Source organism: Plasmodium chabaudi (genome assembly GCF_900002335.3).
Source record: "Plasmodium chabaudi chabaudi strain AS genome assembly, chromosome: 9".
In the NCBI taxonomy this organism is placed as follows: domain Eukaryota; phylum Apicomplexa; class Aconoidasida; order Haemosporida; family Plasmodiidae; genus Plasmodium; species Plasmodium chabaudi.
In genome coordinates, this window is record NC_030109.2 from 1,273,148 (window position 1) to 1,289,246 (window position 16,099).

Consider the following 16,099-nt stretch of genomic DNA (forward strand, 5'->3'; position numbering starts at 1 on the left):
GATAATAAGAACAGTAATAATATGATTTGATATTTATTATTAAATATAAAATAATATTGGACATACATATACACAAAACAATATTCGGTGAAAAACCGAAACGAAATGCACAAACTAATGGATTGAGCATTTTTTGGATGGCAAAATAAAAAAGAAACATCAAAAAATATGAATTAATTTATATATTCAATTGGTTGTATATTATTTATTTTTTATATTCGATATATTCTATCCTGTTTTAATCGATACTAAGCTTATGATTTTTTTCCTTCTTGGGGAAAGGTCTCTCAAAATATAATAATTTTGTAATTTTATAAATCAAAGGTATAGTTACATTTTTTATATTTACATTATAAAATTTCAAAACTCTTCGAAATCTTTTATTATTTATAAAATAGGTGATTAGTTCTTGATCAGACATATGTAAATCAGTTTCTTTGAGGAGTCCCAATTTTAGTGATAGCATTTTTAAAGAAACACTTGTATCTGTTAAAAAGTTAAATTCATCTTGCATGTTATTTTTTATTTTATCGATGGGGTTTATATTTTTTGGTTTATCATACGAATTTGTAGGTAGTTCATTTGGGGTATTTTCAATTTGAAATTCGTCACTATAATTGTGTTCTGTTTTTATTTTATGTTTTTTATCATTTTCAACTTCTTTTTCTTTATTCATTTTTTCTATGAATTTGTCAGGACATTCATTAGCATGTCTATAACTCTGAATAATAAGCTCAATATCTTTACTAGCTGCCTTATTCGTATTTTTTTCTGTTTGCAATATTTTTTCTAAATAATCCCCCTGAGTTATTGGATCATATTCTCCATACAAATGAAGCATATCCTTTTTACTATCAACATTTAAGATGTTGTTATTTATGTTTGCTTGGTGGTTATTGGTTTCGAAACTTTCTTTGTTATTTGTTTTTTCACGGGGTTCATTTATTATGTCATCATCGTAGAAGTCTATCTCTGCATCGGGTTCTGCTTCTGCATCTGCATCTGTTTCTTTGTCCATATCATCCAACTCCATTGCGCTTTTAATTTTTCTTTTATAATATCCTTGTACCTAAGTAGAAAAAGGGAAGCATGTTTATGCAATAAAAATGTGTGAAAATTTGGAAATATTTTAAGGGTCGATTTGTATTTTTTTTTTTTTTCATTTTTGATATACCTCATACGATGCATTTTTATATGCCTTTAATTCTTCATCATCCTTGTTTATATTTTTTTCATAGCCATCTTTAAATTGTTTTGAATCGGGTTCATTAATATTCAGTTGTACAGGCGATTCTGTAAGCACCTCATTTTCGGGTTCCATGATATTTTTATGTTTAAAACTTTTATTTATTTTTAAAATTGGGTTTTGAAAATGATCATTATTATCATCAGTAGGGTATGCAGTATATTCCTCATCTTTTAATTCGTTTATTTTTTTTAATTCTTCTGCTTTTTTTAATTTTTTAATTTCATTTTTTTTAAGAATATTTCCAATATGTAAGGCCTTACTTACAATTTGATCAATATTTATTTCATGGTGTTTTTCTGTATCATCAGATTTTTTATTATCAAAATTGTGATTTGATTTGTCCGAATGATGATGAATGTTTTTTAGTTCTGGTGGGTTCATATTTTGGCTTCTTAAATTTTTATTTTCGTTTTTTATCTCTTGTTTTGATATTTCATGTAGAGGATCACTATTAGTTTCAGAGTTGTTTGTATTTATATTTTCTTGTGTTTGCTCATCATTTGTAAATGTATTTATATATTCTTCTAAATTATTAAATTGGTTGATTTGTTCGTTTTTTAAAATGTTAGAAGTAGAATCATTTTGCATCTGTTTTAGATGCTCATAATTATTATTATCATCGTTTGAATCGATGCTATGATTTATTGATTCATATAATGAAGAGTCTGATTGGTCGATGTGGTCTGTATTATCATTATTTGTTTGAATTGGATCTGAGATTTGATTTTGTGTATCTGCATATACTGCACTGATAAAATCTTTTTCATTTGAAACATTCCAATGGTTTGAATCTAAAATTTCATTATATTTATCAAACTGATCTTCCTTTTTATTTAGCAAATTATTTTTAAATTCATCATCATCATAAATATTTAAATTATCTAAAGAAATATTATCTCTACTACCAAAATAGTAATACATTTTTTCATCCCATGTTTTTATGTCATCTCCAAATAATTTAGAAGCTTCTTCAATATCTTTTTCCGTATTGTCATAATATTTATCATTATAATTTCCCAACCTATGATTTGTTATGTATTCATTATTATCTCTTTGATTTATTTTCATATTTATGTTCTGACTTAAAATATAATCTAAGTTTTTTTTAACATCAAAAAATGGTTCATCCTGTTCATTTTCCGATTTGTCATCCTCATTTTCCAATACGTTGTTTTGATTTTCCTTTCGAAGAAAAGATTCATCATCTTCAACATCGTTAGCATCGTCAGCATCTTCCTGGGGCTGCTCGAAATCTGGTGATCCTATTTGATCTTCATTGTCATCAAAATGTTCAGGATCTAAATCTTCATATTCATTTTGAGAGGGAACAGATGTTCGGTCTATTTTTTGATGGTTTTGGTTTGTTTCTTCTAATACGCTTTTTTTAATTTTTGCAATATTTTTTTTTAAATATAAAAGTGCGGGTTTGTTTCCATCTTGCTCAAGGTTTTCATAATCGCCGTTATTATTATTATTTTTTTTTAAATGAAATAGATCATTGAAGTTGCCATAATCGTCATCTATGTTGTGCATGTTGGGAATGTTGGGAATGTTTGGCGATGTAGGATTCTCTCCGTGTTTACTGATTTCTTTTGTGATTCCATATTTTGTAAACATGGGGTCAAGCATGTTAGGGGGTTGGTTGTTTTGATAATTTGATGAGGTGTCTGTTTGTGTTTCATTTTCTCTATAATTTTCAATTTCATTTTTAAGTTTTTTATTTTGATTTTTAAAAAATTGTAAATCAAAAACTTGGTTGTTTTCGGATCCATTTTGTTGATCTTGGCCCATAGTAATTTCTTTTATAAATTCTTGATTATCTGCATTCTGTTCTAAAATGTCTTGATAATTACTGTTGGGTGATGATAATTCATTATATTTAAGTATAAAGGAAGAAATATTTTTTTTTTCTAAACTAGTAACTTGTTTTAATTTATCTAGTTGATCTCTTTTATCAAATAAGTTATGAATATTATCAGATTCATTTGATTTTTGATTATTATTTTTTTTTTTTTTTTCGTTTTTCATTTGATTATACCTTTTGAGGTAATTTATTATATGATAACTATTTGTCATATAGGCAAGAGATGGGATATATTTATTTTGTTCTTTTATTGTTTCTTGTTGGTTTATAATTCTTAGGCATGCTTCTTCTTGTAGATTATATGGTGTGACTTCAATTCTATTATTTAATACATCTATTTTTCTAATTTTTAAGTTTTTAAAATAATCATCAACTTCTATTTTTTTTTTTTTTTTATCACCATTTGATAGAAACAAATTGGGATCTTTATTGTAATGCCCTAAGTTTAGAAATGCAAGTGTTTTACATCCTATATCTATATATGCTCCATTCTCATTTACAAATTTAACAACACCATCTACTATATCTTCGATTTTATATTCGGTTATATTTTTTTTTTTTTTTTTTACACTTCCTTCTTTTATATACATTAAATCGTTTACTTCATCATTCTTTTGAAACTCCACTCCAAGTGTTTCCTTTATTTTCTGATCGTCTAATTTTGGTTCGCCAATTTCACTATCCTCATTGTGATCAACAACTTTGGAATCGTTTTCATCAGCAACTTTGGAATCGTTTTCACCAACAACTTTGGAATCGTTTTTTTCTTCCCTTTTTGGGGGTTCAAAAAAACCTGCATCTTTAAGACGTTTCAGATTTGTGCGCAAAGTTTTAATTTCTTCTTCATCATTTGTAACTTGTATGATGTTATTTTTTTTGTGGATATAAGAAATGACAACATCTATGTATTCTCCAATTTTATATTTTTTATGAATCTGTGTCTTATCATTAAAATAACGTTTTATATACAAATGAGCTAGATGTATAGAACTAATATCAAGTTTTATCAAATGATCTTGAACACTTATAATTTTTCCTCTTATTGAATCACCTAATTTAAAAAAATCAATTGGTAATTTATATTTATATTTAGATAATTTTGTTTTTCTTTTCATTTCATCATCCTTTTTCATTTTCTCTTTGATTTTTTCAAATAAATCATATTTCCATCGTTTTAATAAAATATTTTTTTTAGGCAGCTTTTGAGTATATGTCACTGAAATTCTTTTTTTGTTTTTTTTCATTTCTTTAAGTTTTTCTTCTTCTTCGGAAGTTCGTTTAGCAAAATATTCGAACAAATCATTTTTCCCATCCTCATAATTGTCACTACCCTTGTCACTAATGCTAACATTTGCGGTGTCGTTGTATAAAACCCTTTTTTTACATCGCTTTTTTAGTTGGTTCGTTAAAGCGATAGGATAACTTTTCAAGTACGAAGTTATTTTCACACCATACCCTTCAAAGGAATGTATATAAAAAATAACGATTAAAATAAAGAATATCATTTCTTTTCTGTGTTTTGATAACTACATTTTTGTATGAGTAATGAAAAGGAAAGGTTTTTGAAACTGTGAAACTCGAAAATAGGGTATGCATTACTTAATACAACATCGGATAAAAACTTGTGGGTAATTAGCAAGCCAATGAAATTATCCAATGTTACGCTCACTACTTTGTTTTGGCTGCATCCATCTTTGGATTGCCACAAAGTAGTGAACTTATATTTTTATTTTCACAAAAAAAGTATATATTGATCAATCCATTCTTGTTATATATTCCAATTTTTTCTTCTATACATATTAAGAAATCTATTGATATATTATTACCCATTTATATTTCCTTTCTTGGCTTAAAGGAAAGTCTGACTAACATCAACTTACACTTACATAGATATACATATATATCACATTAAAATAATAAAGATAAAAAAATAAAGGAAAGAAAATAATATAAATATTAATAATATAATAAATAAAACAAATTAAATGTGCATATTTATCTTGCTATCTTCATAAGTTTGAAAAGGTATAATATTATTATTACGAATTATTAAAAAATGCTTTAATTGAAAATAGGTGGATTAAACATAGGATCTATCGTAAGATAAAAATTAAGAATTATATGGATGAATAAAATAAGGGAACAAAATATTTTCTCAATATCATTTCAACTTCACACAAAAAAAAAATATTCATGATATATGAACCTATTTCACAATTTCGTAATTATATATAATGTGAATTTTTTAGCGTTCTCTACAAATTGATGCTATTCGTTTTGAGTGTTGCTGAGAAATGCATAGTAAGCTGGAGAAAGATAAAAAAAATAAACTGATTTTAAAAAAATATTTAAAACTGTTTTGTAAGTATAGCTTTACTTTTTTTCTGGTTATTCTATTTTCTCTTTTTCCTGAAATATTTGATTAGTACTTGGTTTATATTATATTGCAAATATAGTATCCCTATTATAACTAAAAAAACTCCTAATGAAAAGAATAGAACACTATTAATGCTCATTCTTGATTCATTTACTTGCATTACAATAGTAGTTAAGCTACTAAGGAAAACGATATTCGACATGATTAATGGGATAACAGATGTGACACTAAACTTTGATAGCGAAACATTTAAAAAAATTAGTTGATTACATAAACAAAATAATGTTAAAATTGTAATAAGGTATGTGAAAGAATATTGAAATATATAAAACTTTTCGCGTGAAAAAATTGTTATTATATGTTCAGAAAATATATTTACTAATCCTCCTGACATTCCACATAACGTACAACAGCATATTCGATAATAAACGGAATGAATTTTTTCATTTTGTTCACAATCTGAAATACTTCTTTGGCTTAAATAAAACGACAAAAATGGTGTGTGTGCATATTCATAATATATTTCTTCATTTCCTTTGTAGCGTTTTATTTTATGTCTATAAGATTGTATTGTTGTAAAATCGGTTTTACTTTGGATAGTTCCGTTGTTTTCAAATTTGTTATGATACATGTATTTTTCATTTTTATCATATTTTTGTTTGGCATTTTGTTGTTTTTTTTTATTATTAAGCATAGTTTTATATTTTTGGGATCGGTACCTTTTGGTATTACCGCTGTTACATTTTCTTTGTCTTTTTTTTAATAAACGATTTAATCTGAGTTTTTTTGAACGGTTTAAGGAATGTTGTTCTTTTCTCGATAGTCTATCAGTACTGCTTTTTTTATAATTATAATTATATATTCGGTGTACAGCTTTATTGCTTCGTTCACCTTTAGTATTAGGTAGGCTGTTACTATAAGCTGGGAATATATATTCGGATAAATGCTCAAAAGTGTTATATAAATTGCTACTATTATAAGTACGGTTATGTAAAGAGTATTTTTCATTATTGCTAGGGGATACGGTACCTTCTTCAATATGGTCGTTAATATTATTTTTTATAACGTCATTTAATTTTTTATTTTTATTTCGATCTATCTTTTTGTTGTAATTTTTTGATATATCATTATAAATTTTTATATCCCTAATACTATTATCAAAGTTCTCATTCATGGTGATGGTATTATTATTTGTGTTTTTTTTATTTTTATGTATAATATTGCAAATTAATGGGGTTACACATATAATTAGCAATACAACTATTATAAAAAAAACGGATAAAATATATATGATCACAATTGGCTGTAGATATATATTAATTAAATCGTTCATATTAAGAATATCAACATTTTTTTCTGAAAATGCAATAATTAAAGTTATACCACATATTAAAAAAAATGTTCCCATATATTGATGTAATTTAATTTTAATTTTCAACGAAACATTTGTAATTATTAAATTCCATAAAATATGCACACCGGCAAATGGGGCAACAACTGCTGCGGAAGTAAAATATAATGCAATGATTGTAAAAATTGGATCGATCACTACACTTAGTAATATTCCAATTAACCACAATGTCTTTTTTTTAGTTCCATATAATTTATTGGTATCAATATTATAACTATCATGTACATATTTATCTCCCAATGCCCCTAAAAACGATCCAATAAAGCACAATAATACTCCAATAAATGATACGTTCATTTTTTTTGATAAGGGATGTAGACAACGGTGATGTATAGAACAGCATGGGAATTGAAAAAAATTATATGTTTATATCTAAGAATATTGGGGAAATAAAAATAAAGAGCCATCCCGTTTTTCCATAAATTTTCAAAATATACGTCAAAAAAATATTTATTTCTATATTTTGAGCTAAATATTTTCTAAAAAAATATTGCTTGGTCATAAAAAAAAAAATATTTTTTTCATTGCAAGGAAAATAGCTAGCTTAAAAAAAATAGCTTTATTATAAAAATAAAAAAGACATAAGATTAAAATTGGTATTAATAATAAATACTTGTGATTTTAGTTTTTAGTTTTTGGACATATTAAAAGAACAATTGCATATTGTTATGTATAATTTGGCAGTTAGCTATATATAGTTAATATTTTATTTAAATGTCAACAGTTTTACACATATGCGTTTGTAAATAAAAAAATATGTACATATATAATGGGATAAAGTAACATGACTTATTTAGAAATCCGAATTTTGAATTAATCAATAAACCCTTTGATGTAATATATTTTTTTATGTAATTTTTTTAAGTTACAAATTAAGAGGGCATATATTTGTGAAGGTGTTTGCTGAATGAAATGCATTTCCTAAAATAAAGGGAATGTACATATATATGGCACTATTAGCTAATTAAATAGGTTGTAAAATTGTTGAAATGGTGGCATTTAGCAGAGTGTAAAGTTTTAGTAAATATAATCTCGATATGTTGCAGCATTTTAGCGATATTACATAAAAAGAGCGAATATTGCAATTTAAAAAAATATATACTTATTTGTTTATACAATTAATTTTGAAATATTTACGATGGCAAAAAAGACACAAATGAATATTAAAGTTAGTCAAATAAGGCATAACTTAAATAAGGAACACATTCATATGGAAACAAAATTAATGTGAAACCTTTTCTGGATAAGCAATTAAAGAAGTACCTATTTAATGAAGTGAAGGCCACATACGAATTTGGTAAAAAATGGGATGGACAGATTAAAAGTGTTGTATGAAAACCGGTATAGAAGAAAAAGGAAGCAATTTGGAATATAGCCATTTAAAAGTTGTAACTTTATAAATCAATATGAAACATATTTAAACGTTTTAGTATTAATCTGAGTATTTATTAACATATTTGATAATGCTATTATTGGTGTAGCCATGACACATTACAAATTGGCTATATTGGATTTATTTCATTTTACATGTACAAATATGTATAATATAAAAAGTTTATGGAGTACCAAATTTTTAATAAAAATAAAATGGGGTAAATATGATATTGGTTTTTACTTGTAAATTGGTATAATTATAATAATGTTTTTTTTTTCAATTTAAAAAATTTATTATTTTAATATATATATATTTTTTTATTTTTTTTTATTTGTATGAATATGATATTTGTATTTTTTGGTATGAACGTCTATACTTATTAACTGGCTATTTAATCCATAAGACTTAATATATAAAAATATGTATTTAGTTATATTTCAGTTATTAATCGTAATTATATTTGTTCGAATTTATAAAATAAATAAAATAAAGTAATAAAATGAATAAAGAGAAATTAAGAAATAATAAACATGCGTGTTGGAATATTTATTTATTTGTAAGTAATGTATAAAAATAATGTGAGCAACTTAAATCGTATCTCGTTTTTTATATTAAACAGAAAAGATCATACTTAGACTGAATTTAAACAATTGGTAATATATTGTAAATGGAATTTTTATTAATATTTGCATTAGTGAACAAAATGTTTTATAAAGATTTATAGATAATATAAATTTTGTTTAGTATATCATTATTGGAAAGGAAGAGAAAAAAAAAAAAAAAAAAAATAAAAAAAAATAAATGATAAAGTGGCTCGCCTCGATTATTAAATCTAAAAATGTAAAATACATATATAAATCATTGTATTTAATATGTGGCATTTGGATATATTATTATAATATATTGGATGGTTATATATTTTGTATGAAAAAATATTAATATATTTACACTAGTATATTTAAAAATATAATATATTATTTGATTGTTTTTGCTTACATCCGTATTATTTTTTTGTGTTTTATAAATTTTTTCGTTTATTTTAATTTTTTGTTTAATTGTTTTTTTTATTTTTGTTTTGTACTATTGGTTAAATATTTCGTATGTATGAAAACCAAACGATAGTTGGTTAAATAATTATATATAATTACAAAAAAAAAAAAATAAAAAATAAATATATATATTTTTTTTGGGTAAACAACATTAAGGGGAAATGTATGCTTATATATAAATATATGTAATGATAATACGATAGAAAAATGAAGGAACAAGTTATTGGGGCAATGGATGACGATGGTGAAACAGACCAAACCTTATCTAGGTTGAGCAGTAATAATATTACAACCCAAATCAATAATAGAAATGATGATATAAATAATCATATATCGAATAGTGGAAGCATAAGGAAGTATGCAAGCGTTAGTAATTGTGAACATGAAAACAATGATTCCTTGATAGCAGAAAATACAAAGCAATACGACGAGCAATACGGCGAACAATACGACGAACAATATGGCGAACAAAATGAAAGTGAAAACGAAATGATATATAGCAATAATAATGGCGAAAAAGAATGTATGATAATTGACACAGACGATGAAATGAAAAATTCTGGTCTTATTCATGTTCAAGAAGATAATATAAATAATTTACCTTCGACAATTATGTTAGAAGGGAATCCTGAAATGGTGGCAAATTTACAAAAAAACGGATTACAATATTTCGCTACAAATAATACAAAATTGATTGGGGATGAGAAAAATAAGAATAAAGAAAAATATTATATCAATTTATGTTCGAGCAATAACACTGCTGAAAATGTTTTTATAAACGACTCGGCAGTGGATGATAACCAAAATTGTGTAAAAAATGGGCAAGACGATAATGCAGATAATATAATAAGCAATGGAAATGAAAATGGCAATATAAAGGAAAAAAAGAAAATCGGATTGAAGATCATGAGAAGGACTTCTCAACCTAATAATGGTTATGAAAATAAAAGGGAAGAGAATTTATTAAATCCAAATAATATTAAAGTTGGTCGAAAAAGAGGTAGAAGAGAAAAGAGTTCTTTAAAAAATGAAAATGGATTTTTAGCAATTGATAATAATAATAGTGTAGTATGTAGTAGTAATCATATTTCTCCTAATTCTACTGATCCAACAATTTCAAATAATTCTAAAGACAATACAGATTTAAAAAACGATAATATGATAGATGTAAAAGGAATTAATAATAGTACCCCTATAACTATAAATGATAGCAATAGTATAAATAATAGTAATCAAATTTGTGTTTCCGAAAATAAAGATAAAATTTGTGATAATAATAATAACATGACTGAATTAAAGGAATATGGAGCTGTTAAATTTGAAAATGAAAATAAGCCAATTCGTAGGAGACGAAGAAAAAGAAAATTAAAGAGAGGTAATACAAAAGAAAAGAAAAAAGGAATTAGAAGAAGAAGATCACAATCTGTATTAGCAAATAATGGAAACATAAAATATAAAATTGGACAACCTAATATGGGAACTATGTATGAAAATGTAAATAATAATAATAATAACATGTATTACTATGGATATGATAATTTAGATAATATGACTAATAAAGTATCTAATATAAAAATATCGAAACATTTCTTTTTAAAAATGGATGATGATAATACAAGTGAAAGTAGTGCATCATCAAGTTCTACAACCAATAAACGTTTAAAAAATATAATAATAATATTTGATCAAAAATATAATATGGGATTCATTTGTAAAGTTCCTAAAAGGTATTTAACAACAGAAGAAGAAGGAACATTATTAAAATTAATAGAAAAATTAAATGGCGAACGATTTAATTTTAATAATATAATATCTAGCAAAGATTCAGTAATCGAGCAATTTATGTTATATAATTTATTTTCATATGATATAACAACTTTAAAAAGCTCATTAAAATTAATATATACTTTTTGTTTATTTAAAAATTTAAGATTATATTTTCAAATACAAAATAAACATATACGTATTGAAGAAAATCCAATATCGAGTTGGCGAATTAAAGATAACTTACTTGACACTCACTCTATTATAATATCAATGTTTAATAATTATTATAGAAATATGAATAAAGATAAATTAACAGCTATTGATTTTATAAATTCCTATTATTTTAATATACATAATATAAAATTTGCCAAAAAAAATGTGCAGCCAAATAAAACATATGATAATATAATCGAGATGGATCATAATAATGAAATAGATAATAATAATAATAATACGGAAATAAATCGAAGGGGTACTAAAATGAAAGGACGAGGAAAACGAAGAACAAAAGAGATTTGCATAAAAAAGGAAAAGGGAAAGAGAAGGGGACGAAGAAGTCGAAAAAATAAATCTTATTTATATGATAATTATAAATATGAAAATAACGAATTTAATAATATTGATACTAAAAAAATAATAAGAAGGAGAAGAGGTAAATGGGGGTATAAACTAATTGCAAAGGAAAAAGAAAATCAAATTGTAAAAGACGAGAAGTCAAACGATGAAATTGTTAGAGGTAGACGAGGTAGTCATATTGAGAGAAGCAAAAGAAGAAACAACTTAAACGAGGATGAGAATGGAAACGAAAACGAATTGGCTGACGAAAACGGATTGGCCGACGAAAACGAATCTTATCAAGCCGATGCGAACAATTTAGATAATAAATCGCCAGTAAATATAGATGACCAAGCAAAGGATGAAAATATGAACCGAAGCAGAAGTAGCAACACTAAGAATAATTTAAAAAATCTTATAAAAATAGAAAATCCAGATTATTATGATATTACAAATATGAAAAATAATGAAAATGAGCAAAACGATATATCTAGAACGGACGAAAATAATAATGACTTTGATTTGGACCCCCAAAAAAATGAAAATCAAAATTATGATGATCAAGATGAAGAAAATTATTCGGAGTGTGATGGTAAAAAAAGAAATGAAATGATATGTTCTGATAGAGATAGTAATCATAGTTATAGAGAAAATAATTCCGAAATAGCAGATGATCATAATAAACTAAATTTAGATTCAAAAGATGCAGATAATGAACAGAATAAAAATGAAGAAATGGATTTCATATATGTAAAAAATAAACTAAATTATAATAACAATTCTAATGATATTATAAATATAGGTTCAAGTAATGAAACTGGTATAGATATCGAACAAAATGATAATATGGTTTTGAGAAAAGATAATAGTGAATCTTCTTTATCATATTCTTCTATAAATAATAATGTTAGATGTAAAGTTGAAGAATCAGATGTTGTAGAAAATGCATCTAATAATGAATGTGAAAATGATATGAATATAAAAAATGGCGAAAAATGTGTTGAAGAAAATAATACAATTATTAAAGATGATAATGAGGTAGATGTTGAAAAAGGCTTAGTAGGAAGAAGAGGAATAAAAAATGAAGTAAATATGGAATATAAAAAGAAAATAATTTTAAGACGACGAAATACGAAGGAAGAAAATAACATTACCAATGAAGGGGGTCTAACAAAAGGAGGATCCTCTAACATGAATGGAAATAATAATGGGGTTTTAATTAAAGATGGAAAAGAAGGTGTATTTTGTAATAACATATCATTGATAAAAAGAAGGCGAAGAAGAAGACGTATATCTAAAAAAACAAAAATTCAAAAAACTATTGAAAAAGGTAAAGAAACAATTGTACGTAGAAGAAGAAGACGAAGAAGAAAAAATATAAATTCAGATGACAATTATACCGAAGATGTAATAAAATTAGAAAATGTAAGTATAATGCTTTTGGAAAGGATTAAAAATAATTATAAAATGTTGATAGAAAATAATGAACTTAAAAAAAAACAAGAAATGAATCAATACAATAATAATGCAAATGCTAATCCAAATAGTTACAACTATATGGACAACCGAAATAGTTCTGGATATATAAATGATAAAAGTAGAGAGATTGGGGCATCTACTGTTGAAGGTTCGCATCAATATAATGGCAATTATATGCAGTCTGGTTCTGGAATGAATAATATAAATAACGGAATCAGCAGCAATAATAATAATGGTAATACTACTGGAATCATAGATGTAAATAATACTGTTAGAACCCAAAATAATGACAATATGATGGGTAATAACACTAATGAAGGGGTACCATATCCTAATAATACTCCAAATAATTTTGAAGGTACATTAAATGGTAATACAGATGGTAATGACAAAAATATAAACAATGAATCGAATATGAATACATATACGAATGAAAACTATAATAATTCGATTGCAAATGGAAATCAAATGAATTATAATAATTTTCAAAATAGCTTAGTTAAAACTGAACTAAGCGAAAAAGAAAAAAAATATATGTTAACTATTGATTCAATATATAATAGTAATTTTAATATTTTAGATATTAAAGTGAATACTCATTTTTCACATAATTATCATATAGCTTTATTTTTTTTATGTAAATATACATCATATAATTTATTTTTACATCCAATAAATAAGAATGAGCATATTGTATCATCAATAATATTAAATTCAAAAAATGATATACTTACAGATAATGGCAATTGTTTTGTTTTAAAATATTTATTATCTTTTTTAAGTAACAAAATATCAAGCCTCAGAAAATGTTATGCTAATGCATTATATAATTCATATTTGTTGCAAATGCCTATACGAATATTTCGTCATAACAATTTGAAAACAAAATATGGACCAAATTATGGTATACGGTATGATGGGATATATAAAATAGCAAATGCATTTACTGTAAATGATTATTCAACATCAGAATATAAAAGAGATATATTATATGTCTTTAAAAGGCTATATATGGATAAATGTTTTATTCCTAGTAATTGTAGATTTTATAATAATATATATGAAAGAAAAAAAAATTTAGATGAAAAAAATTCTGTTTCCATTAATGTTTTTTATAACAATGAAATAATTATGACTTTAAGGGTACCATATATTAAAAATTATAAATCTACAGCATTTACTAATTTTAATCATATTTATAAATTTATCAGAAAAAAATGTATAGCTGAAAATTTGGCTACAGAATGGCTCAACTCTGATGTTCGGGTTTATGAAGAATGTATGAAGGAATACAAACAAATGAAGGTTAAAGATTTGGGGCAAAGTTATAAAGCTAATCAAGATATATTAAATGAAAATATGAATGATATAAAACGAATGGATACAAATAATGGAACGACACAAATATATCAACCTACTGAAGAAGAGAATAAAAGAAAACATAGTATAAATAAGAATGCACTAAAGGGAAAATATCCATTTTGGTGTTTGGGAAAATATTTACCAATGGTTTTAATGTTAGAAACATTATGTTTTGAAAAAGAAGTAAATGAAAATAAAATGATAAGAACTAAAAATTTAAAAAACTTAGATATTTCAATAAAAAAATGTGAAATATCTATAAATTGTGAATTAGCAAAAAGACCGGCTCACTTATTTATTCCAATCAAAAGCAAAGAAGCTATATCAGCATATATAGAATTGAAAAAACCTTTTAAAGATGATTGGAATCCATATGAAGATTTATCTGCTGGAAAAGAAAAATTTAAAATTCCTGTTGAAAACGAGGTAGATAATGATTTACCTCCTATGAACTTTACTTATGTAAACAAGACTATATTTTTTTCGAGATTACCACCATATAATTTATTGCCACTATGTTCTGGTTGTACACCCCAAAATTATAATAAAAAAGATTTTGATGAAATATATATTAATGGATATTGTAAAGCATTGAAACATAAAAGAACGAATGAAATATATTGTGATGGGAATAAAAGCTATGATATTAATGATTTCAATGTTTTAGCTGCATGTTCAGGCAATTGTTTATGTGACCCACTAAAATGTATAAATAAATTTCCAGAGGGTTTACATTATCCCGTAAAGGTTGTAAAAACGGTCGACGTTGGATGGGATATCGTTGCATGCTCCCATATAAAAGCAAATTCACTTATTATGCATTACGTAGGAGAAATAACAACACGAAAAGAAATGATATCTAGGGAACATGAATATGACAAAAAAGGATATTTTAATTATTTTATTGAGACTGCAGAAGTCGATGAAACTTATGCTGATGATTGGAAAATACCATGCATTGATGCTTTATTTATTTCGAACGTTGCTCGTTTTCTAAATCACTCATGTGAGCCTAATGTTAATGTTATAACAATATGGAGAGGTGATAGTTATCCTTCCGTTGGAATATTTTCTTCAAGGGATATAAGCCCAAATGAACCCCTGAAATATCATTATGGAATTAACTACAAAAATATTAAGTGTATGTGTCGTTCGAAAAAATGTAAAGGATATATTGGATAACCAAAAAACGGAGGCGTCTATTATAGCAACTTTTTTAAAATACACATGCCCCTGTCATGTATATATGCATGCATATACGTATACGCATATTTTTAAATATATTTTCCGTTGTTATGACAAATTTCCTAAATAATTTTCCGTTTGTAGTGTTCATTATCGTAATACATTTTACCCTTTTGCTTTTTCCATTTACAAACATTGTTTTTAGACAAATTTGAATGCCGTTGTTTTCCCTATTTAAACTAGCCATTATTTTATTTTTTATTTTTTTTTTTTACTAGCCATTATTGTATTTTTTATTTTTTTTTTACTAGCCATTATTTTATTTTATTTTTTTTTTCACTATCTATTATTTTATTTTTTATTTTTTTTTCACTATCTATTATTTTATTTTTTTTATTTTTCGCTAGCCATGATTGGAAATGCATA

General features: G+C 25.0%; 3 protein-coding genes across 3 annotated transcripts; 1 reads left to right on the forward strand and 2 right to left on the reverse strand.

Annotated features, from left to right (window-relative positions):
• Positions 1–238: 238 nt before the first annotated feature.
• Positions 239–4,618, reverse strand: PCHAS_0934900 (conserved Plasmodium protein, unknown function; the record flags this gene model as incomplete). Its single annotated transcript, XM_016798207.1, has 2 exons — positions 239–1,069; positions 1,175–4,618. The coding sequence occupies 2 exons, from the start codon at positions 4,616–4,618 to the stop codon at positions 239–241; spliced, it is 4,275 nt and encodes a 1,424-aa protein (XP_016655446.1).
• An 888-nt stretch (positions 4,619–5,506) lies between these two features.
• Positions 5,507–7,198, reverse strand: PCHAS_0935000 (magnesium transporter, putative; the record flags this gene model as incomplete). Its single annotated transcript, XM_740175.2, has 1 exon — positions 5,507–7,198. One exon carries the CDS (start codon positions 7,196–7,198, stop codon positions 5,507–5,509), a length of 1,692 nt encoding a protein of 563 aa, XP_745268.2.
• A 2,334-nt stretch (positions 7,199–9,532) lies between these two features.
• Positions 9,533–15,670, forward strand: PCHAS_0935100 (SET domain protein, putative; the record flags this gene model as incomplete). The annotated part of the gene is made up of 1 exon (XM_736798.2): positions 9,533–15,670. The coding sequence occupies one exon, from the start codon at positions 9,533–9,535 to the stop codon at positions 15,668–15,670; it is 6,138 nt and encodes a 2,045-aa protein (XP_741891.2).
• Positions 15,671–16,099: the final 429 nt, after the last annotated feature.